Source organism: Narcine bancroftii, chromosome 12, assembly GCF_036971445.1.
Source record: "Narcine bancroftii isolate sNarBan1 chromosome 12, sNarBan1.hap1, whole genome shotgun sequence".
NCBI classification, from domain to species: domain Eukaryota; kingdom Metazoa; phylum Chordata; class Chondrichthyes; order Torpediniformes; family Narcinidae; genus Narcine; species Narcine bancroftii.
This window is the reverse complement of record NC_091480.1, coordinates 25,734,420-25,758,576: the sequence shown is the minus strand read 5'-3', so window position 1 is coordinate 25,758,576 and position 24,157 is coordinate 25,734,420. Positions and strand designations below refer to the sequence as shown.

Genomic DNA, 24,157 nt, shown 5'->3' with positions numbered 1-24,157 from the left:
AGAAATCAGTTGTGAAGAACTCCTAAAGTGATATCCTGAGACTCAGATTATTGATGTCTGACAACCACAACCATCTTCCTCTGTGCAATGTATGACCCCAACCATTTCCCTTTGTTGCTCATTGATTTTCTTTTACCAGATTGCCATGATGCCCCACTCAGTCAAATGCTACTTTGACATCAAGATTAATCTCTCTGATCTTTCCTCAAGAACTCTGCCTTTTGATCCAAATTTGGATGAAGGTTGGCATGAAACCTGGGACCAAGTAGCTCTTGAGAAATCTAAATTAGGCATTGTGTTATTGGTTTAAAAAAAGTGCAACAGATCAATAGCCATCTGGTTGCGTAGTTTCAAAAAGTATTATTTGGCAGCCCAAATGAGATGCATCTCTTCATATTTTGAAAGGGACGATAACCCCCTCCTGGGTACAAATTGGACTGCACTCTGAAAGAGAAGGTGTTCAGTGATTTCATGTATAAATGGAATTCCAGAATTATAGTCAGGACAAACCACCCATTTTAAAACATTTGGATAAAATATGGGGTGAGACCTGTGGAGGCTCTGGACTGAAAAGAGGATGGTCATCGAAGTCACCTTTAAGGCAGTATGGACTTGTATCTATGACTTTGAACAATAAAATTTAGTAGCCTGGTATCATAAGGGGATGCAACATCTGGAGGGCTGTTATGGAAAAAGACTTTTCATGTCATTGAACAGCTGAAGAATAAATATGACTTGTCCAATAAGACCTTTTTTTGGTATCTTCAGTTACGATCCATTCTTAGGGCAAATTTGAGCCCTGAAATGACTCTACCAGGATTCACTGAAAAGGAGAAACTACTACATGAAGAAAATGTATATAAATTTATATTTAGAATGTACTTTTTATTGATGAATGAGAGCACAAAGCCAGGTTTACACATCTAGGGTGAGATGGGAGTCAGACCATGACACAACAATTGACAAACAACTCTGGTCAGATCTGTGTCAAGGAAGTATGTTGGCTACTATCAGAACCAGCTTTAGATTTGTCCATTATCATTTTCTCCATCAACAGTACCTCGCCCCACAGAAATTACACCAATATAAACCTGAATTATCAGAGATGTGCTTTAGGTGAAGTTGGTTCCTTTTTACATTCTACCTGGCTATGCATGAAGGTGTGACCCTTCTGGTATGACCTCTGTGATACCCTAACTAAGATCCTACTGCTCAGTCGTGACGATGATGGCTCCGTACAGGATTAAAAGGAGTGACGGTCTTTTATTTTAAAATCCTGCAACCACAGGGGTCTGTGCCCAAGGTTGCTGTGTCTGGGTTGGGTAGCATACCAAGAGGGATTGCAGACTCAGGAAGCAGCAGACTAGTGCAGGGCACCATAAACAGGTAGAACACCCTGTGCTGAGAAGGAGAAGCATGGGGGAAGATCCTGTAGGGAAGGTAACCACAGAAGTGGACCACTGAGGGGCTCAGTGGCTCAAGGACCCACACAGGCTACGGGCTGTTGGTGAACAATGGTCTAATAACCCATACAGACTGCAGGCTTCTGAAGACTGGCTGATGGGAACCAAAGTATCAGAACTGGGATTCGAGAGGTTGCTGAGGGCAAGAAGGGAGTCCCGAGGGTCCTCGGCCACTGAAGACTTCTTGGTTATATTGGAGGTTTGGACCTGGAGCTCGGCTGTCGATGGTTTGAATTGGAGTCTGTACAGTTGTGGGAACACTGAAGGTGAAATCACAGACACGGTACCTCTAATGGGACTCTCTTTTGCTTTGCTTTCTCTTACTGTTAAGGCAAACGAAAGTTGAAATATATCACGTATCTTACATTTTATACATTATTATGTGGCAATAAAAGGAACCTTGAATAAATTAGGATTTTATTCCCTGGAATTTAGAAGGGTGAAATGTGATTTATTTGAAGTTTTCAGTTGTATTGTCAGGAATTGATAGGGTGGATAAAGGGAAAACGTTCATGCTGTTTGGAGAAACCAGGACACGTGAACTCACTAAAATGTGGAAGCAAGATTTTCAAAAGTGAAGTTAGGAACCTTCTCTTCGAGCAAAGGAACTACCTTACAAAAATTGCAATTGTATCTACACCCTATGTTAATTTTGAAGCTGAGATGAGTTGATTTGTCTCAATAAATGACATTTAAGGGTGAAAGGAAAAGTCAGATTTATGGAATTAGATACAGGTCGGCCATGATTTAATTTATAGACAGAGGAGGCTACGCAGGCTCATATGTTTTACGTTTTCTTATTGGATGGATCAAGAGAATATATGAATGAAGCCTAAACAAAGCAAATATTCACTAATAAATCCAAAACTACTTTTGGAAGATCTTTCCAGAGAGGAGATTGTGAAAGTGTCACTGCCTGACTACTTGTCTCTCTGTCTTTGCATAAATTGCCTGTGTCTGTCTGTGCTGGTTACCTTTCTGTCTTTACTTACATACTTTACTTACTTACTTAAATTGCCTGTGGTCTGTGGACTTCTCTGACTTTCTCTTTTTGCACTTCCGAGTCAAGTTCTGTCAGTTTGCCTACTTGTTTATTTTGGTACAATTGACTGTGGCTTTTTTAAGTCTGGTTCCCCATTTTTGTTTGTGATTGGATACCGTGTTTACCTCTTATTATATGCAATTAATTGTTTGTGAGTGCCTGTTGGTTTTACATTTTCTCCTTCTGTGCTTGAATGTCATTGTTGGATTGTTTGTGTCTCCCTGTGCCTCACTGCCATAATCTGAGTTCTGCCTTCAATTTAATCTATGTTTGATTGTTTTTGTCTGTCTGCAAACCCAGTTGGCAGTGCATGCCTCCCAGTGTTTATCTGTCATTGTCCTGTTATCTATTTCTGCCATGATTATCTGTGTCTAACTATGCTTTCCTGTCCATTTCAGACTTCCTGTCCCTGCCTTTATCTAATTCTCTGTATCTCGTTGCTGAGGTCTTCTCTCAGTCTAGAGGCAAGCCTGTCAGTGTACAATTGTCAGGATCTGGTTTTTTTTTAAAAGATGTGTTTAAAATAAACACTCTCTGCTCAGTTTACATCTTAGAATTTTCCAAACAGCTTGCTCAAACCATGCAATCCAAAATTGTGCAGAAGTTTGCCTTGAAGGATATTAATAAATATCGGGCTTCTAAAATAATCCAGCAACTTTGTAGTTACCTACTGCTGATCATGGCTTTTTATTTTCAAATAGTAAAAACTGAATTAAATTTCTCGTGCAGGCCCGCATGACAATTTTTATTTTTGAAACATTGGATCAGAAATCACAAATATTGAAAATCCTTGCCCAGTTGCCTCCAGATCCTGGCATATGTTGGTTCAAACAGCCCTTTAAATAATCTCCGTGCAGTTTAAGAGTTGCAGCTGTATGCTGTTTCCCACAAGTCACTATAATGAGATGACAAGTCTGATCCAAGCTGGGAACTCGCGATTCATTGTTGATAAGATGAGCTTTGGCTCTTGAAACACCAGCAAGATGCAAAGCTCATTCAAATCCATTCTGGAGTACGAAAAATACATCAAGAGACCATTAGCAACATTTCTGACCCTATTGAATTTGACTATTAATTTGTTCACACATATTTCAATAGATAAAACTGTGATGCTAAAATAAACACATCACAGAACATTTTTAGAAGACAGGAAAAAAAGACAAGTGTAATGATGCACTTTTGATTAATGTAATGGCATTAGGAAAAATGCAGCAATTTATCTGAAAGACAGCAATAGAGTCCATGTCATAATGGATTACAGCACAGAAACAGATTTACAGGCCTATCTCCATGCTCAACAACTCGCTCTTTTGGTTCTGTCCCAATTCCTGTATTAGACACATACACCTTCAAATCTCTCCCATACATGTAATTTTCTAAGTGTTTCTTAAAGCCAAGTGCCTGCTTATTTGTCTGGCAGTTTGTTCCATAAACCTGGCATCTTCTGAATGAAGAATTGTCCTTTTAAATCCCATACCCCTCACCTTATCGTTAAGCTCTCTCTTTCTCTCTTGGAAACAGACGGACATTCACCTTATTTATGTCATCATGATTTTATAGACCTCAATAAATCCCCTCTCAATCTCCTCTGCTCCATGGAAAACAGGTCTAGATTTTTTAGTCTCTCACGGTAACTCAGCTTCCTTAATCCTGACAACACATTTGTAAACCTTTTCTAACCTAATATCCTTCCTATAGCTTGGTGACCAAACCTGCACATAATATTCCAGGTGTGGCCTCACCAGCATTTTGTATACCTTCAACATGACATCCCAACACTTGCATTCATTGCTCTCACTGATGAAGGCAAGTGTCCCAGACTTTCTCTTCACTACTCTCTCCACCTGTGTTGCCATTTTTAAAGGGCTTTGTACTTGCTCCCCTAAGTCGTTTTCTTCCACAACACTCTTTAGGATGTTGCTGTTAATATAGTAAGGTTTGAGTTACCCACATGAAGTATATGGCACTTCTCCAAGATGAATCGCATCTGCTATTCTTGAGTCCGCTCTCTATCTGATTGAAATCCTGTTGCAAATTGTACCTAATTGACTCGTTATGTGCACGGTTTCATAACTCCAATTGAAATGGGCCAATGACAATTTTTCTCAAGCAAAATATTTTAGTGACATTTGGGTCTAGAGCAGTGATTCTTAACCTTTTTTTTCCCCACCCACACCCCACCTTAAGCAAACCCTTGTTAATCACAGAGCACCGATAGCATAGGGAATACTTAAAGTGGTACATGAGTGGAAAGAAAATGTTTGAAAACCACTGGGCAGAGATGTGACATTATAAAAGGTTAATTTATTCTATGGTAAAAGGGACATGGAGAAAGATGTATACAAACAAATGGGAGAGAAATTACATTTATTATCATGCAGAAATTTCAAATGTCCAGAATTTAATTGATCAGAAATTCCAGGTTCCACACAAGGCCTGAATTGAAGATAGTGTTGGATTCCTTGATGAATTCAGTCCAGGCTTACTAATCAATTGTTCAGTGCAGAATGTTTATATCTCAACATTTAGTTTTATGTTCTTACCAGCCTTTTATGTAGTGTGTTACAGAGAAGGATGAAAGAGGAGCATTAGGTATGTAGATGCACGCATCACTCACCATTATGAAAACTTTAGTGTGCTTGTCCACTTCCATATTCCCCTTCTGCTATGCACCGTTCCCCTGATGGAAAAGAGGAAGGACTTCAGTCATATTTGCATGCTCAGGCTGTCGTGGTTGAACAGCTCTCAGTGTGAAGAAAATGTGAATTGCATGTGAGGGAGAGGTGAAGGGCATGGATTTCAGGGATGAATATTTATTTACAGAGAATTTTGGTTAATGAGTGACTCGGCTGTGGTGAGTAGAGTTGATGCTGCAGAAATTGCCTTTTGCCGATGAAGTAATTCAATTTGACCACTTGAGACAGATCAATAAACATAACATTGCACCCATAAATCCTGGCATTGACCTCTGTGGCCTGCTGACTTCCCAGTGCTTTCTCTATATCTGCAGCACATTTCTCCTTTTTCCACTGCTTTCCACGATGACTTCCAGCACATTCGCTGTAACTCCCACCATTGACTTTTACAAAAAAATTCCAACCAACTTGAAGCCACAACTTCCCTTCTCTTTAAGAATGTGCTTTGCCATTGGATAATAAAACACTAAATTTATCTTGTTCACATATGGAAAGACCTATCTCCTGCAAAACAAAGACCCAATTGTGAGTTTTGGAAGTAATTACTTTGAGTTCAAATCCTACAGTGGCCCTTGCAAAACATGAAAGCCAGGAAGTAAATAACTAGTAATACTTTGCAAAGATATCAGGTTATCATTAAAATCAAAATAATCAGATTAAGTTTACATGTCTGAAGAAAGGCCGGAAGACCGTTGGAATAGCTGAGTCGAGAGAGAAACTAAATGATCAGTAACTTTGGTACTGAATGAGGAAACTATATTTTGCAGTTGTTTCATGTCGGTTAAAGTTTTATTTACAAAATGGCTTTGCATTAATGGGCATGAATTCATTTTCTTCCTGGATTCACAGTTGGGGTGCATTCAGTAGATTGTTACACTGTGTGGAGGCGGTTGAATATGGTGAATAGCATCATTCCTCCTCAGGAAGAGGACAGGCACATGGATGAGGCCTGAAAAGGAAGATGAAGAAGAGAGAAAGTCATGACCTGAGAATGTTTTGAAATGCTTTGTGTAGAAAGCAGTTCATGAAATAATGGGAAACCAGACCAAAGTTCAGTCAGTGAATTGTCGTTAGTGTGAGTCGATATTATTGGAGCCCTGACAGTAGATTTTCTTCTGCTCCCTCATTTAAACCAAAAGAAAATCTGAAATAAAAAACTTTTTTTAAAAAAAGCTAGGAATAATACAGGCAGCATTAGTGGATAGAGAAGCAGTTTGTTTTTCAAGTAAAACACCCCTTTCATTCTTTCTGCTGAATTTTAATGTCAAGTTTTGCTTTTATTTCTTCATATTTCCTGTGAGCTCTCTAATGGATCTATTTAGAATTTTACGATTCTGATGAACTCGCTCTGTCTTCACTGCAGCAGACTGTTGAGTATGTTTATTTTTTTTTATTTTCATGGTGATTGCAACTGTTAAGAGAGAAAGAAATGGCCCACTTATTTTCTGTCAGCCTGTCTCAGCTGAGTCGGAAGATCATGGATTCACGTTCTACTCCAAGATTTGACATGTACTGTCGGCTGACACTGAAGCAGAGTACTGAGGGTACTCTGGAGTTTAGGATGAGAACTGTCTGCCTGCAAAAATGGTTTTAAGAAATCTAATGATTCTCTGTCAGTGTTATTGAGCAATGGGAATCAATCCTATCATAATGTACATTCAGTATTTGATGGCCCTAAACTGTCATTAATATTTGAATTAATCCCATTATGTTTATTAAATGGAAAGATAGGTATTTATTACAACAAAAACCTGTTAATATACTTGAACAAGAAAGGACAGAAATCTGTGTATGAAGCATAAAAGAATTGTAAGATTTCATAGCTGAACTCGGAAGTTCATTATTAGTGACAATGCGAACACTTCCAGTCCCTGAATCCAGAGGAATAAATAAAAGTAATCGAGATTTATCTCAAATTCATAAAATATATTTTGGTATAACAGTGTAAACGTATGCACAGTTTAAAACATGCCAAATTGTAACATCGTTGGGAGGTTTCAGAAAAAAATATATTGAGGAATGTAACTGAGATTTGTAGAATGGTGGATTTTGATCAAGAATTGAATTGTTTATTATGACATGCTGCAAGATGCAGTGAAAAGCTTTGTTTTGTGTGCTATCCAGGTAAATCAGCCTGTAACTTAAATACAGCAGATCATGCAATAATAAAACAAAGGTACAGGTTGTTGCGTTACAGCAGGTCAAAAAAGGGCAGGATATATTGTTACTTGGACAAAGTGCAAAATACAGAGTTAAACAGTGCAAGAGTATTATCGTTTACCAAAGAGAGATCAATTGAAGAGCCTGATAGCAGTGGAAAAGAAACAAATTTGAAAGTTTATATTTTCAAGCTCGTTTATATTCTCCCCAATGGAAGGACAAGAAGAACATGTGACCATGATAGAATGGGTCCTTTAATATATTGGTAGCTTCTCATTGGCAGCAGGACATATAGATGGAATGAATGGAAGACAGGTTTAAGTGGCTGGAGCTACCTGCACATCTCTGCCATTTCTCATGGTGTTGGGCAGACCAAGCTGTAATGCATCCAAACAGGTGCAACAATTTAAAAAAAAAATATTCCAAATGTCCTCAGGCCTCTGAAGAAATATTGATTTGCTTTATTAGCTGTAAGGTGGTTGGAGCAGAACAAGTTGTTGGTGCTATTCGTTTATGTGAAGCTCATCTCCACCTCAGCACCATTGATGCAGATGGTTGTATTTGATAAACCCCCCCCCCCCCACTCCCCACTATTCTGTTTACTGAAGGCAATGATCAGCACCCTCTTCAGTGACATTGAAGGAGAGGTTGTTGTCCTAACATCAAATTTAAAGTTCAGATTTATTGTCAGTCTGCATGCATGACATCACGTACAACTCTGAGATTCTGTTTCCTGTGGGCCAGGCAGAATTTTTACTAATCGGTAACTGGAAACTGTACTCAGGAACTGTACAAAAGAGAGAGGTGTAAATAGAGAAAGCAATGCAAACAAACTGACTGTGCAAATATAGGAAAAAATAAATAATCAGTAATAAATAATGTGTAAAGTGTAAACACCTTTACAGCTCCAGCGATTGGGATCAGACCTGGGTTCAAACCCCATATTGTCTGTGAGGAGTTTATACGTTCTCCCTGTGTCTGCGTGGGTTTTCTCCTGGGGCTCCGGTTTCCTCCCACCCTTCAAAAAACATACCGGGTTAATGGGGTGTAGTGGTGGCAAGGACTCGTTGGGCTGAATTAGCCTGTCTATTTAGCCTTATGTCTAATTTCTTTTTTTTTAAATGAGTCCCTGATTAAGTCTATTGTTTAGGATTCTGATGGTAAAGAGGTGTTAACTGTTCTTGAACCTGGTGGTACAAGCCCTGTGGCACCTGTACCTCTTTCCTGATGGCAGCAGCAAGAACTGAACATGTTCTGGGTGAGGTGGATCCTTGATGGTTGCTGCTGCTCTGCAATAGCAGTGTTCCCTGTAGATGTTCTCGACGGTGGGGAGGGTTTTGCTTGTGATGTACTGGGCTGTGTCAACTATCTTTCGCTGGGCTTTCCACTTGGAGATATTGGTGCCCCCCTGCCATGCTGTGATGCAGCCAGTCAGTCCACTTTTTCACTACCCATCTGTGGAAGTTTGCCAAGTTTCCTGCTGACATACTGAGCCTACTCAAACTCTTGAGGAAGGAGAGGTGTTGATGTGCTTTCTTCAAGATGACATGGTCCAGGAAATGGTCTTCCACATCTGTGAAAGTTTGCCAAGGTTCCTGCTGACATACTGAGCCTACTCAAACTCTTGAGGAAGGAGAGGTGTGATTGTGCTTTCTTCAAGATGACATGGTCCAGGAAATGGTCTTCCAGATAGTGATTTCCAGAAATGTAAATTTTCTCGCCCTCTTTTGGTCCCTCAGTTATCACTGGATCACTAATGTCTGGTTTTCTTTCCCTAAGTCTACAATCATCTCCTTGCTCTCCGTGATATTGAATGCAAGATTGTTGTTAGTACACCATTCAGCCAAGTTTTCATCTTCCTTCGGACACCATGCTCTCTATCTCCTTCCTGTGTTCCATCCAGTGATGGATTTGTTTAAGTGAGTGCATAAATGGGGAAGATAGCTATTGAAAAAGACTAAATGGAAAATGAGGAGAATGTTTTTCACTCAGAGAATTATCAGGATCTAAAATATTCAAAGAATAAAAGGGGTGGGAAATTGAAAATAAAATTGAGGACGAGGAAATTAGACACCTCAGGACCAAAGCTGGAGTGGTCCTTCAGAATGAATACTTCAAACATAATCTAGATCTTTAAAGAAACCTACAAAGGGAGTCTGTATTTAAATTAATCTTTTAAGATGAAGTTTAAGCAATAACTTTATCCAAAACTAATCTAATGTGAAGCTGATACTTTGCCTGAATAAGGAAGAGAGTGAGATAGAATATAGAATATAGAACAAATGCCTCTGCCAAACATTAAACTAAAACTGCACCTTGCTCTTGATAGAAATCCTGTATTTTTTTAATTGGTGAAGGAAAATAGGGGGTTTATTGGGATAAGTAGAGCAATATGATTAATGTTAGATTGCTCAAATAAAAACCCATTTAGACACAGTCGTTTTATTTTTCCACAGTTGTATGATTTTGTGATCAGAGTTATAACTAGAAACTAATTGAAAGGTTTAAAAAAAGCATTCAACAATAGATGAATAAATTGATTTCAAGGTTATAAAACTCCTGCACATTATCCAGGTTCAAAGGACCCCTGACAGGGATTATACTAATGTAACTTTATTGATAAATATCAACCTGGCTGATATTTGTTGTGAAAATCGATGACGGTTTCCCACTGACAGTTTGGCTTTGAGATGTGATCCAGATCTTGTGTAACACTTCAAAATAGCTCAAAGTTAATACTTTGCCAATGTGGCAAATTCTCAACAATCTTAAATGCCACTTCTTGTTCCACAGGTCAGGAGATGGACATCTGTGGTTCGGAGGCAGAGAACTTTAGCAGTGTGAAGGATGAGGAAGATATGGTGTGGGAGAATGTCGAGTGTAACCGCCATGTCCTCAGCCGATACATCAATCCAGCCAAGCTTACACCGTACCTTCGACAGTGCAAAGTCATTGACGAGCAGGATGAAGATGAGGTGCTCAATTCGCATATGCTGCAGTCCAAAATCAACAGATCAAGTAATGACTTTCTCTCATCTTATTAAATGTTGCCAAATATGCTGTTTAATAATGTTTAATAAAGTATTCTTTCTGAATACTTTTGGATTATTTTATGGATTTTGGGTTGCTAAACATGAAAATCACCTTATATTTCTTCCTATCGTGTACTGTTCTTCAGCTATAATCTATTTTTTTTGTGATTTTCTGCCATATTTTTAAACATTAAAGTGCAAATATCATTGAAAATTAATTTTCTGCATTTGCACTTGGACTTCTTCCCTGCTAATCTAGCTGCAGTCAATAACAAACACGTTGAAAAGTTTCATCAGGACATTGTGACCATGGAAAAGTGGTATCAGGGCAACTGGAATCCACCAATGTTGCCCGATCATTGTTAGACACTGACACAAGAGGCATCAGATGCTGAGTACAAATGAAAATCAGTGACAAAACAATTTTGTGGCAGGTGAACTAACACAATGCGTCAGTGTCATTATGCGATTAAACATTCTAAATGTAATAAAAAAGTTAATTTAATGTTTCTCCAAATTCTTACATGATACAACAAATCTGAAATTATATTCGTGTTCAGCTTGAAGTTGTCTATCATAATCCCCAATGTTTTTTTTTCAGGAACAAAACTTTTTATTGCCAGTATTATGACATGTTTCTGTAGTTTTATATTAAATGCCAGCAGTGTAAATTTTATTGGGAAATATTGTCTTGTTTTCCTTTATGTTTTCTTGAAGTTCAGCATATCTGAGGCTCTGATGAACTGTCTTTCACCACTGCAAGCGCTTTCTTAATGTTATTGGATGGACTTAAGAAAGGAATGAAAATATATTGGGATATTGTGCATAATTTTGAGCAGAACCTGGAAGTATTGAAGTTATAGATTTGCAAAATGCTGTTGAAGAGGGCTTATAATATCTTCCTTCTTGGAAATTAAGTCTTTCTCCCATTTACTTATTGTCGCATTTCCCTTCAATGCAGAACTTCCCATTTATTTTTGTCCTATACTCATCCCACTTGACATCAAGACTTGCACCTGGAACAATGAAACAAAGATTTTCTAAAGAGGTGGTGCTCAACACAACTGAGAACTTTCCCTTTATCACTGGTTCTTAGCAGACTTGCTAGATTTGTGATCTCTGGATATTAAGATTATATCAGCTGGTGAAGATTTAAAGAGCTGATACCTCGCAGAATTCACAGAAAAATTATTATCAAAGAGGTCTTTTTTGGCTTATTGTGTAGTGTACTTATTGTATTGACTGCATATAACAGCACAGGTCAAGACAAGAACTGAGATGATGACGTACTGTCCAAAGCAATTGTCCAGCACTATAAATGACTGGGATTGAGTTTATACATTTCTCTTTTCATTCATTCCTTTTTGGTTGACTTCAGACTTAGTGGGCAGCAACCAAAGAAGGAATAAAAGCTCAATTACATAAGGCAAGGAGTCCAGATTTATCCAAATTTAAATGGTTAACATTAAAACATGACTTGTATTGGAAAGTTTGAGAGCGAAACTGCATTAAGGAGCATGGGATGGTTCTGTAACAATTTGGTATTAGTCTTGGAATAAGGTTTGGAGTCCATCCCTTTCAGTATGAAATTTGTGGCAGTGTTCCTACACGTGAACCCAAACTAGGAATGTATTTCTCCATGTGACACGCCCACCATCATAATCCCACAATGGAAGTGCAGAATGAAAGGCTCAACCTCCTGTCTACTTAGTTGTGGATTACAATGTCCTCCGTTTGGATTTGTAAGCACAGGGATCATCCCCAAATCCATGTGAAGTCTCCTCCACTTGAGCCAGCCACCTTCCTCGACTTAAATTACAGCCATCAGTACAGCATTGTGTAAAAACGCTGAAGATTGATATTGAAGTAATATACTTGAATTTTTTTGGTTGAATCTTGTTTCCAAAATCTCATGATTTGATTTAATTTGAAATGTTTATATTGTGGTGGTTTAAATTTTTGGATTAAGCTCACCTGTGCACTGTCGGTGAGTAAATTCTTCAGACTAATCATGGCAGTAAATCATTGCTGTATTGACACATATTGAGATGAGTTGTTTTACTGAGCAGAAAAGGTGGTTGAAGTTGACTTCGTCCTCTCCGTACTTCTGCTCCTCAGATACTTTTTAGAGTCCAGCAAGCATACAGCAAAGGAATAGTTCCTTTGTCTCACTGTTCCCATGACGACTGTCCTCTCAAAGACCAATCAAAACCGCCTGCCCAATTCTCCCATCACCCATCCACACAAGGGGCAATTCACAGGAACCCATTAACTTGCCAATCAGTACATTTTAACACATAAGGGGAAGTAAGGTGCCTGGATAAAATCTATGGAGTCACTGGGGAGGTGAAAACTCCCTGCACACTACACTTAAGGTCAGGATCATGTGTGGGTCATTGGAAGTGTAAGGCAGAAGTGCAAATTGCTGCACTGTCCTGACCCTTGAAGCACAATTTGCCCTATTACCATCACCAAACGCTTTCTCCATAGCGTGGCAAGGCAAATAACACATCACCTTACCTTCTGCTCTGCCAAGTGCTGCGGTGTTATTTTACAATGACTAGGTCGTGGAAATGTTGCTTCAGTACTCTGCACTATCAGTACTGAAGCAGTATCAATACTTCACATTGTGCCTACATTTGAGAGTTGAATTGAGCTGGAAGTTATGAGCCATTTGCTCACCAAGTTGCCTTTATTCCTCAGTGGCCACTTGTTGGTTCAAATGCCACAGGCACCTTGAATGCCAGCAGGATATCTGACTGCGATCAGGTTTGTTAATCGCCCAATGTCAACTACCAGCTGGAAGTTGGATGAGGGAAACTCATTTTGGTTCAGATGCTGGATGAAGTTGGCATGTGGCACAACAAAACGAATGCAGATAGAATGAATGGCACCAAGTACCATGGAGAATCCCTCTGTTACAAATGTGTTGCAAATAGAACTCAACTTGATGAATCAAACAAGATAACAACCTTTAGAAAATCTGAATTGGCCAAGGAGCACTGGATTCAGAAATGAATTTCTCCAAAAACAGATGTTAAGAGCCAATACCCTGGGTCTCTGCCATTTCAGGAACTGGGTCTCTGCATCCCACTGTGAAGCCTGTTTATAATTCTAATTTGAGGGAGATCAAATCATCAATCAAACAAATGAGATAAAAACACCTAGAAATGGCTTGTTTTATCCAACTAGTTGTGAAATTGTAGAATTCAATACTTGAGGTAAATAACATAGATTTAAGACCAGGCCTGATGTGACATTTTGCTTGAAAGGTTAGAAACCAAGGACTCGTTGAGCAAAAATGACAACATGGATCATTTGAGCCAAATGACTATTTTTTTCTCGACTTTAAAATTTATGAAATGCAAGGAATGCATATTCAGCAAAGGGAAATGAGTAAATCCATCATATGTGACCTGTACCTATTGTTAGAACCTTACTGTAGCTGTTTATTTTTTCTCTTTCCAAAGGTCGTCTGCTAGATATCCTTCAAACAAAAGGACAGAGAGGATATGTTGTTTTCTTGGAGAGTCTTGAATTCTATTATCCAGAACTGTACAAGTTGGTCACTGGCAAGGAGCCCACACGGAGATTCTCTACAATAGTAGGTAAAGGGATTACATTTGTTTAACTTCTAAGTTTATAACTCATAGAGGGGAGCAACAGTGTGTTGTAAACCAATATATTACAGCCTTTAATTGACAAAATGTTTTGTGTTACATGTTACTAATTAACTACCACCATTTCCTTTTCTATCCTTTATATATTTGAGTTGATCAAGATTGAATCATTCGCAAGAATGGTGTAAAGCTAAATTTTAACTAATGAATTGGGTGCCACTTTTGGGAATTGGAAGAATACTCTAGTACTGAGTCCAACGATGGTCGTAGTTTGAATGAAGATAATCCTCACAATGTCAAAAGTATTTGGAACGCAAGAATTGCAATGTGTGGCAAGTCAAAACGGGGCTTGACTTGCACAGTAAATGGTATTGCCCCTGGGGACTATTATAGAAGAGAGAGACTGAGGAAACAGAAGCATATTTTCCTGAAAGTGGCAACTCAAGTTGTGAAGAAAGTGCTGGGCACATTTCCCTTCAGTGGACGGGGTATTGAGTATAAAGGTTGGGACCTTATGATACAGTTGTACAAGGCATTGGTAATATCGCAGTTGGAGTATTGTGAGCAGTTCTTGTCATCCAGGTGTAGGAAGGATCTCCATAAGTTGGAAGGGATGCAGAGGAGATTTGCCTGGATGTTGTCAGGACAGAAGGGCATGAAATATAGGAAGAGGTTGGATAGGCTGGGTCTTTAGTCCCTGGAATGTCAGAAGCTGAGGGATGAGCTTCATAGAGGTTGACACAATCACTTTGGTAAAGTGAATGCTCACAGTCTTTCACCCAGGACAGATGATTAGAAAACCAAAGGGCATAGGTTTAAGGTGAGAGAGGATGGAGAGAGATGCTGGAGAAGCAGGTACAATTATAATGTTCAAAAGACATTTGGACAGATATACGGAGAGGGAGGGTTTAGAAGGACGTGCACCAAGTGTAGGCAAATGGGACTAGTCCAGAATGTCAATGTAGTTGAGTTGAGTCAGAGCTCAAGTTCTGACTCTGGATGATTCATAAATCTGCGAAAGAATTAATACAGTACAAAGGTGCAGTTTGTGAGATGTATCATTCTGTAATTTTAAGATGCTGATATTCACTGATGCAATAATGCAAAGGAGATGAATGAATGAATGAATGCAAATATACAACTAAAGTACTCTGAGTCAGTGGTTCTCAATCCTTTTTTTCAACCACAGACTATCTTGTACTCCCATCGACAACAAACCAATGGACCAGAAATGGGATTTGTTTGGGGGGAGGGGGTGGTGGTGGTAGCAAGTGAGCTTGAGCCCCTTCTGACGTCAGCGACAGGTTTTTTTGTTTGTTTTGATGGGATTTTTTTTAGAAATTCTATATTCAAGGCAGCACTGTTAGAATATTGGTTAGTGCAACACTGTTATAGCACCAGCAATCAGGCCCGGGGTTCGAATCCCACGCCGTCTGTAAGGAGTTTGTGCATTCTCCGTGTCTCTGCATAGGTTTTTCCTGGGGGCTCTGGTTTCCTCCCACCATTCAAAACATACTAGGGCTGATAGGTCAATTGGGTGTAATTGGGCAACACGAGCTCGTAGGCCAAAAGGGGCTGTTACCGTGCTGTATGTCTAAATGTAAATTTTTTATTCCTGATGTCAAGTTTACAAATTTTAACTAATATAATAAACACATTACTTGTTTATTATCTCAGTAATATTAGTCTTTGCCACATCACCGAAGATGACCTACAAGAATACATGGACCATTGGTTGTCCACAAACCACAGATTGATAAACACTGCTCTGAATTATTGACACTTCATCCTTCAGACTCAGTAACTTCCCCCATATTGCGGTGACACCTTGAAATACATTTCCTCTAATGTTAAGCCAACTTCCTTTTGTCTGGCTTAGAAATTCCTCAAAGCCACTTCCCCATGAAGGATGGCTGTTAAAGTAGAAAATTAGCAAAATAATAAAGTCAGCAGAAATAGAAGGAAATGATTATTCCCTTTTTTCATTTTTGAATTCTGAGGGACCTCAAAAATCAAAATCCCTCTTGACAAGAAGCAGATGTGAAACTTTTACCTTGCACTAAATTTTGTGGATCACAGGTATTTCATAATCCAGATCAGCCATGACTAAATTTAGTTCTGTGTTGGATCACAAACCACCAGATTATTAAATTGAAGTAATTTAACTTTAATCTGCATGGACCTCTGCCTTTTGTTGCCACCCTCTGAACCTGTGGTTCTCACCTTTTTCTTTCCACTTACTTACCACTTTACATAATCCCTACGCCATAAGAGCTCAGTGATTAGTAAGGAATTGCTTAAGGTGGGATGTGAGTGAGAAGGTTGAGAACCACTGTTTTAATCGTCCCTCATTGGCTTGTTATGTGCACGGTTTCAGAACTCCAAAGGAAATGGGCCAATGACAATTTTTCTCAAGCAAAACATTTCAGTAAAAATTGTGTCTAGAGCAGTGATTCTCAACCTTCCCTTTCCACTCACCTACCACCTTAAGCCATCCCTTACCAATCACGGAGCACTGATGGCATGGGGATTACTTAAAGTGGGATATGAGTGGAAAGAAAAAGGTTGAGAACCATTGCACTGAAGCTTGAGAGGTCTTAAACTTTAGAGTGAAACACAAAAGTCTGCAGACACTGTAATTGTTGCATCAGCACAAAATGCTGGAGGAGCTCAGCAGGTCGCACCGCATCAATGGGAAGTAGAGAAATACAACCAATGTTTTGGGCCTGTGCTTTTATTCAAGGTATGTCCAAAAAGCAGGCAGGAAGGCTTTACCTCCTACGGACACTGCGTGATCTGTTGAGTTCCTCCAACAATTCTGTCTTAAACTTTGGAGTTCTGTGGCTAAACCTCCTCTTTGCTCCAACACTCCTCTTATAAACTGCTCCTTAGAATTCATCCCTTTTACTGAGATTTTGATCAACAATCTAATATTTTGAGAACAGGATCAGCATCAAAATTTTGTTTGACAGCGGCTCCTTTGAAGAGATTGTTTCTATTACCCATAATGCAACTTATTATTGATGTTATACTTGAGAAGAATGTTGCACAAGAGTGGAGGTTTTATTTTTGTTCTTCCTCTTGCCCTCTGACATTTTATCCCAGTGGAGGAAGGTCACGAGGGTCTGACACAATTCCTGATGAATGAAGTGATCAAACTACAGCAGCAGACCAAGGCAAAGGAGGTGTCACGGTGTGACATGCAGGTCAAGATGAAGCAACTGGAAGATGAGAAGAAACAGCTGAAGCTGGTGAACCAAGAGCTTCACACATTTCAAGATCGTTACAACAAGATGAAGGAGGAAAGAAACAACTATAATGATGAGCTCATGAAAGTAAAAGACGACAATTACAACTTGGCCATGAGATACGCACAACTTAGTGAGGAGAAGAATATGGCGGTGATGAGAAGTCGAGATCTGCAACTTCAGGTAAGATAATAAACTTATCGGGAAGTTCAGCCCCACCAGTTACCGACTAATAAAAAGCGCGAGACTGATGCCAATGACGTTACAGTGACCACTGGTGTAACACTACTGAATTGGAGCAATCCTGTCACACTGCTGCGATTGATGTACCACTATTGCTGCTATTTAATTACTCTTACTGGGCTATCAGATTCTGTGTTTTAATACTAATGGAAGTAATTAGTGTCCGTGTTGAAATGCTGTTGAATTAATTCAGTAAGAGTGCCATGTGCTGTTGCGAAATCCCAACAAGATGCTGTATTATCTGACAACAGGCCAGAATAGAGAATTGTTCTCACTGCAATTAGTCAGAGAGTTTCGCAGACACCTACTGGTGTCACACGGAGTAGGTCTGACGATTGTGCTTTAGTATTTATTGACTGCAAAATATTTGTCCAAAATCTAAATCAGCTCTGCGTAAACTTGATAGATGATCCATAAGCAGGGATCCTGCCATGAAATGACATTAACCAAACAAATTGTCAACCTGCTATTTACAGTTAGATACTCCAACATCAAAACTGGACTTTGAAATTTCAGATCAATCAAAAGGTAATTACAGTATCAGAATGGATCATTATTTATAATCCACTTGCTGATTGACTAGGAAATTTAGCTGATGTTCTCACTGACATCTCCCTGAGTAGCGCCGTGGTCCCAACATGCTTCAAAGCCGCCACCATTGTCCCCAAGCCGAGGAATTTGTTTGTGTCCTGCCTCGATGTCTACCGCCTTGTCGCACTCACGTCCATCGTCACGAAGTACTTCGAGAGGCTCATCGTGGGGCACATCAAGCTCCTGCTGCCCCTGTCACTAGAAACCCTGCAGTTCACATACAGACCCAACCGCTCTACAGACAATGCCGTCACCACAGCCCTCACCCACCTAGAAAACGGGACTCGTATGTTTCAATGCTGTTTATTGTCTTCACAATTGACCCTGTGGGTCTAAACACCTTCCTCTGTGATAGGATACTCTACTTCCTGTCAGAGAGACCTCAGGCAGTCTGGATCAGTAATACTACTTCCAAAGCCATTACACTGAGCACGGGGGCCCCACGGGGCTGCATGCTTAGTCCACTGCAGTTTACTCTGCTGGCCCATGACTGTGCAGCAAGACCCAACTCAAACCACTGTGGTGGGCATGATGAGTAAGAATGAGGAGTCCGCGGACAGAGATGAGGTGCAGTCGCTAACAGACTGGCGCAGAGCCAACAACCTGTATCTGTACATTAAAAAAACAAACGAGGTAGTTGTCGACTTCAGGAGGGCCCAGGGGGACCATACTGCGCTGACCATTGACGGGCTCCACCATTGAGTGAAGTGCACTTGGTGGAAAATCTCACCTGATCCCTTAACACCAACTCCATAGATAAGAAAGCCCAGTAGTGCCTCTACTTCCTGCGAAGGCTGAGGAAAGTTCATCTCCCACCCTCCATCCTCATTAAATTCAACAGAGGATGTATCGAGAGCATCCTGTGCAACTGCATCACCACCTGATTTGGAAACTGTACTTCCTCGGCCCACAAGACCCTGCAGAGGAGAGTGAAGTCAGCAGGAAAGATCATTGGGGGCTCTCTACCTACCATGAAGGACATTTACAACACTCGATGTCGGCGAAAAGCAATTAACATTGTGAAGGACTCCACACACCCCTCACTTCAACTGTTCTCCCTTCTGCCATCTGGTAGGAGGTACTGCAGCACTTGGGCACTTGTGTCCAAATTGGGCAACAGTTTTTTTCCCCAAGCCATCAGACTCCTGAATTCCCAGAACATTTGTGGATAGAGAACCATGACTGCTAAAGTATAAATTTTAATATTTTAATGTGTTTAACTTCTATTTTAACATATTTATGTAAACGTGTTCCATGGTCCCATCTCATTTTTACCATGTGAGCATGGTATGAACGATAAATAAAAGTGACTTGATTCAGAACATGTATATTATGTAGCTTACCGAGGATTGAGCAAATTTATGAAGCTCTGTGGACTACAGTATAAGTTTTTGCAAAGGGCTTGAGTTGAAGCTAATTCATGTATGGCTGTCAATCTATCATAATGTAATGGAATAACCCAGTGGTTCTCAACCTTTTTCTTTCCACTCACATACCACTTTAAGCAATCCCTATGTCATAGGTGCTCTGTGTTTAGTAAGGGATTTGGTTTAAGGTGGTGTGTGGGTGGGAAGAAAAAATTTGAAAAACACTGTTTGAATCATACCTAATTGACTCATTATGTGCAGATTTCAGAACTCCAAAGGAAATGGGTCAATGACAATTTTTCTCAAGCCAAATATTTCAGTAACAATTGGGTCTAGAGCAGTGATTCTCAACCTTCCCTTCCCACTCATATCCCACCTTAAGCCATCCCTTACTAATCAAAGAGCGCCGATGGCTTAGGGATTACTTAAAGTGGTCTGTGAGTGGAAAGAAAAAGGTTGAGAACCACTAGACTTAATTCATTGTTATGAAGCGCATGAAACTGCTGGCTTCTTTCTCAGCCTGACTGTTTGAGTGTGTGATGTTTGACTTTATCTTGTGCTTTTCATCTTTTGATCTTCCAAACTGATGGAAGTATTTTTAGAACTGTAGCACTGTTAGGCATGGAAACTTGCGCCATTGAATTGCCCCGTTGAAATGTCCCACAAACAGAAATGAGAAAAATAAATTGGTCATTCTATTTTTGCAACTTAAAGCTCAAATTTTAAATTGGTCAGGTCAATGAGAGAATTTCCTGGCTTGTCTTCGCATCCCATGATATCTTTCATGTCCAGCTGAGAAGTCCAGCAGAATCTTCAGACAGGAGCAAATTAAAATTTAACACTTCTATCACTAGTAATGTGGAGTGAAACGTGCCTGTGCCCTGAACAGGACTTTGAACCAAACTTCTGCAGTCTCAGAGAATATCAGACACTGTAACCAAAGCCGACATCCTGGGTTTCAGTAGTCATGGCTTTTTGCCAACATGCTTTCCCCTGTCGTAGAGTTCCGCCATTCTAAGTTTGCGCGTTTATCAGACACTACACAAATTTGCATGGGAGGTGTGTTCCTGCAAAAATTCCCTTCTCAGTCTCTTGGTGGAAGAGAACAAGAGATCTTTGTGGGTACTGGTCTAAAAAGCAAATACGATTTGGATATTATTGTACTGAGAATAATTTGAAGATCACAAGTTCACAAGATTATAGGAACAGAAGTAGGCCCATAAGCCTATCGAGTCTGCTTCACTATTCTAGTCATGAGCTGATCCATCCACCCAGTCAGCCCAACACCCTGGCTTTCTCCCCGTAACCCTTGATTCCCTGATTAATTAAATACCTGTCAATCTCTGCCTTAAATACTCCTAATGGCCTTGCTTCCACATCTACCTGTGGCAACCATCTCCACAGACTCAAGACCCTCTGACTAGAGAAATTTTTCCATAACTCTGTTTTAAATTGACGCCCTTTTATCCTGAAATTATCCTTAACCATGGAATTCCCTACCATGTGAAACATCCTTGCCACATCTACTCAGTCTAGGCCTTTCAGTATTCCAAATGCCTCTGAGGTTCCCACTCATCCTTTTCTACTACAACGAGTCCAGTCCAAAAGCTGACACTTGTTCCTCAGACGCTAACCCTTTCATTCTGGGTATCATTCAGGTAAATATTCTCTGAACCTTCTCCAATGCCAGCACGCCTTTCTTCAATATACAACACCCAGTGCTTTACATCCCTGCTCTTGAATGCTATCACTCTATAAATGAATGGCAACATTGCATACGCCTTCTTCACCGCCAACTCAACCTGGAGGTCAACCATTAGGGTTGAGACCCTTTGCACCTTGGAATTTTGAATGTTCTCCCCATCTAAATATTAATGTGCCCATCTATTTCTTCTACCAAAGTATATGTCCGTACACTTTCCAACATTATATCTCATCTGCCACCTCTTTGCCCATTCTCCTAATCTATCAAAGTTTCTCCTTTTTATATCCTCAACACCAACTATTTTGGTATCATCTGCGAATTTTGAATCAAAGCCATCTGTTCCATAATCCAAATCATTTACATACTTGTACAACATAAAAAGTAGCTTCAACACCGACTCCTGCAAAACACCTTTGGTAACCACGAGCCAACCAGAATACGATCCCTTTATTTCTACTCTCTGCTTGCTGCTAAACAGCCAATGCTCCAGCTATGTTAGTATCCTTCCTGTAATTCCATGGGCTTGCATCTTGTTTAGCAGCCTTGTGTGTGGGATCTTGTCGAAGGCCTTTTGAAAGTGGAAATATACAACATTTACTGCATCTCCCCTGTCTATCCTACCTGTGATCTCTTCAAAAATTACAGTCAGGCATGATTTTCTTTTAAGGAAACCATGCTGACTTGGGCCTATCTTTTCATAATCTCATCCCTGACAATCAACTCCAACAGCTTCCCAAACATCAACATCAGACTATTAGGTCTGTAATTTCCTTTCTGCTGCCTTGCTACTTTCTTAAACTGTGGAGTGACGTTCACAACTTTCTGGTCCACCAGAACCAAACCAGACTCCATTGGTTCCTGGAAGATTATAATCCAAGAGAAAATATTGTCAAGTTTTATGGAAGCTAGTTACAACCAATCTAGCTCTTCTCACTGGAACTCAACACCCCTTTCTGCAACCGTATTCTAGTTGTCTGACTTCTGGATGTCCAGGTTGGTAGTGGAACACTCAGCCCTATCTCGCTGAGCACTGGGGCACCTCAGGGCTGCATGCTCAGCCCATTCCCATTCACACGACTGCAAAGCCAGATCCAACAGTCATCGAGTTTGTAGATGACACAACAGTAGCTGGCCTCATCAGTAACACCGATGAAGAGGTGGAAAATCTAGTGATACAATGAGAGAATAACAACCCGAGTCTCAATGTGAACAAGACGAAGAAGATGATTATGGATTTCAGGGCCAAGAATGACGTTAATAACTCCATAGTGGAGAGAATGAAGAGCACATGGTTCCTTGGAGTCCACTTAACAAGTTGCCTATTGTGGACACTCAGCTTCTCCTCACTTGTCAGGAAGGCGCAACAATAACTGCATTTCCTTTTCTTCTTCAATATTTTTTATTGGTTTCATCAAGTAATAATAAAGTATTAGCAAGTCACATACAATAATAAAAATGGTGTTATCTATGTTACATTGAGAAAAAACCCTATACTAATTGTCAACCCCCCCTCCCTTCGGACCCCATTGGCTAAACATGAGCAGTGCACTACCTATTTTTTTTAAAAAAGGAAGGTAATCAATGGGGTCAAAAAAATTCAAAAGTAAGCTAACCTTACAAATTTTGAAAATCGTTAAGAAATGAATCCCATAACGAAACAAAAATAAGTGAAACATCTAATTTTTTTCCAAAGTCAGACATGCCATCTTATCAGAATATGAATGAGAAGGACAGTATCTTTTCATCTTATCAGTATGACCTTGACTGCACTTCCTGAGAAGACTGAAGCGGGCAAGGCTACCGGCCATCATTATGCCAACCTTCGACAGGAGCTCTATTGAGAACGTCCTAGCCGGCTGCATTACAGAGTGGTACAATTGCTGTTGAGAATCAGATTGGAGGTCAAAACATAGGACCATAAGAGTGGCAGAGATGATCTCTCGAGTCTCCTGCCACCCATCGACGTGATCTACCGGGATCATAGTCTGAAGAGGGTGCACAAAACCGATGAGGACCCCTGGCACACAGCATCTTTCAGCTACTCCTGAAAGAGATACAGGAGGATCAGAGCCAGCACCACCAGGCTGAGAAACAACTTCTTCCGACAAGCAGTGAGAATACTAAATGACCAAAGGAACTGCTCACACTCTCCATCCGAGATGATACTATTTACTTATTTATATGTTTGTTAGGTCTGGTTGTGTGTCTGCACATTTTGCACCGAGAATGCTGTTTTTTTGAGTTGTACTTGTGCAATCGATGATAAATAAATTTGAACTTAAATAGTCATTCCTTCTTTCAGTGCACCATGGTCATAGGGTATACTCTGTACATAATCGAATCCAGCAGCCCATCTGGGAAGATGGGGGAAAAAATGCCAACACTTGCAAATTTGCTTCCGTAATATGTCATGCTGACTTGGAAATATTTGTTCATCGTTGCTGGGCCCGGGTTAAAATGCTCAACTCCTCTCTAAGCACAGTGAGAGTGCATTTCTCTGTAGGATTTCAAATGATGGTTCTGCACGACTTTCTCAACGATGATTAAGGATGGGAGATTATTGATCATCTTGCCTTTGATTCCATCATGTCATGAATTAATAAGATACTAAATTTAGCCATCTTATTAATTCAACCTTTGCATGATTACTCAAATCCTGTGTATATATAAAAAAAAACACCAAGAAAATTAAATGGATCAAAGCTGGACGGATCTTGCCTATCTACAAATACTTTTCCAGAAGCTCCACAACCTCGCGGATCAGCATCTGCACATTCAAACACGGAAGCCAGAGATGACATGGAGGTCAGATGGGTGATATATCACACCTTGAGCCCAATTGAGGGGCTTGGTGTGGTTTATGTCCAGAAACAAACTTTTAGCTTTCTCTATTTTATATCAGTGTGTCAATTAATTTCTGGCACTTAAATGTGGTTTTAAATCAATTTACTACTTTTGTTAGTTTAGAGATATGGTGACGGACCTTTCAG

At 40.0% G+C, this 24,157-nt stretch overlaps 1 protein-coding gene and 1 long non-coding RNA gene across 6 annotated transcripts in view; one reads left to right on the top strand and one right to left on the bottom strand.

The window, feature by feature from the left end:
- The window catches only part of card11 (caspase recruitment domain family, member 11), a 286,003-nt gene that overhangs the window by 122,386 nt on the left and 139,460 nt on the right, over positions 1–24,157 (top strand). For all 5 annotated transcript variants that reach the window (XR_011347238.1, XR_011347237.1, XM_069905859.1 and 2 more), the window contains exons 2-4: positions 10,155–10,379; positions 13,864–14,001; positions 17,119–17,444. Coding sequence is in view for 3 of the 5 variants with exons in the window: in XM_069905859.1 (XP_069761960.1) it covers positions 10,155–10,379; positions 13,864–14,001; positions 17,119–17,444 (689 nt within the window). In the remaining 2 variants the exon portion in view is untranslated. The remainder of the gene's footprint in view (positions 1–10,154; positions 10,380–13,863; positions 14,002–17,118; positions 17,445–24,157) is intronic.
- Positions 3,174–12,547, bottom strand: LOC138747019 (uncharacterized). Its single transcript, XR_011347239.1, has 3 exons — positions 12,368–12,547; positions 5,123–5,185; positions 3,174–3,512 (listed from the first exon to the last, which is right to left on the bottom strand). It is a non-coding gene; the product is annotated as an uncharacterized lncRNA (long non-coding RNA).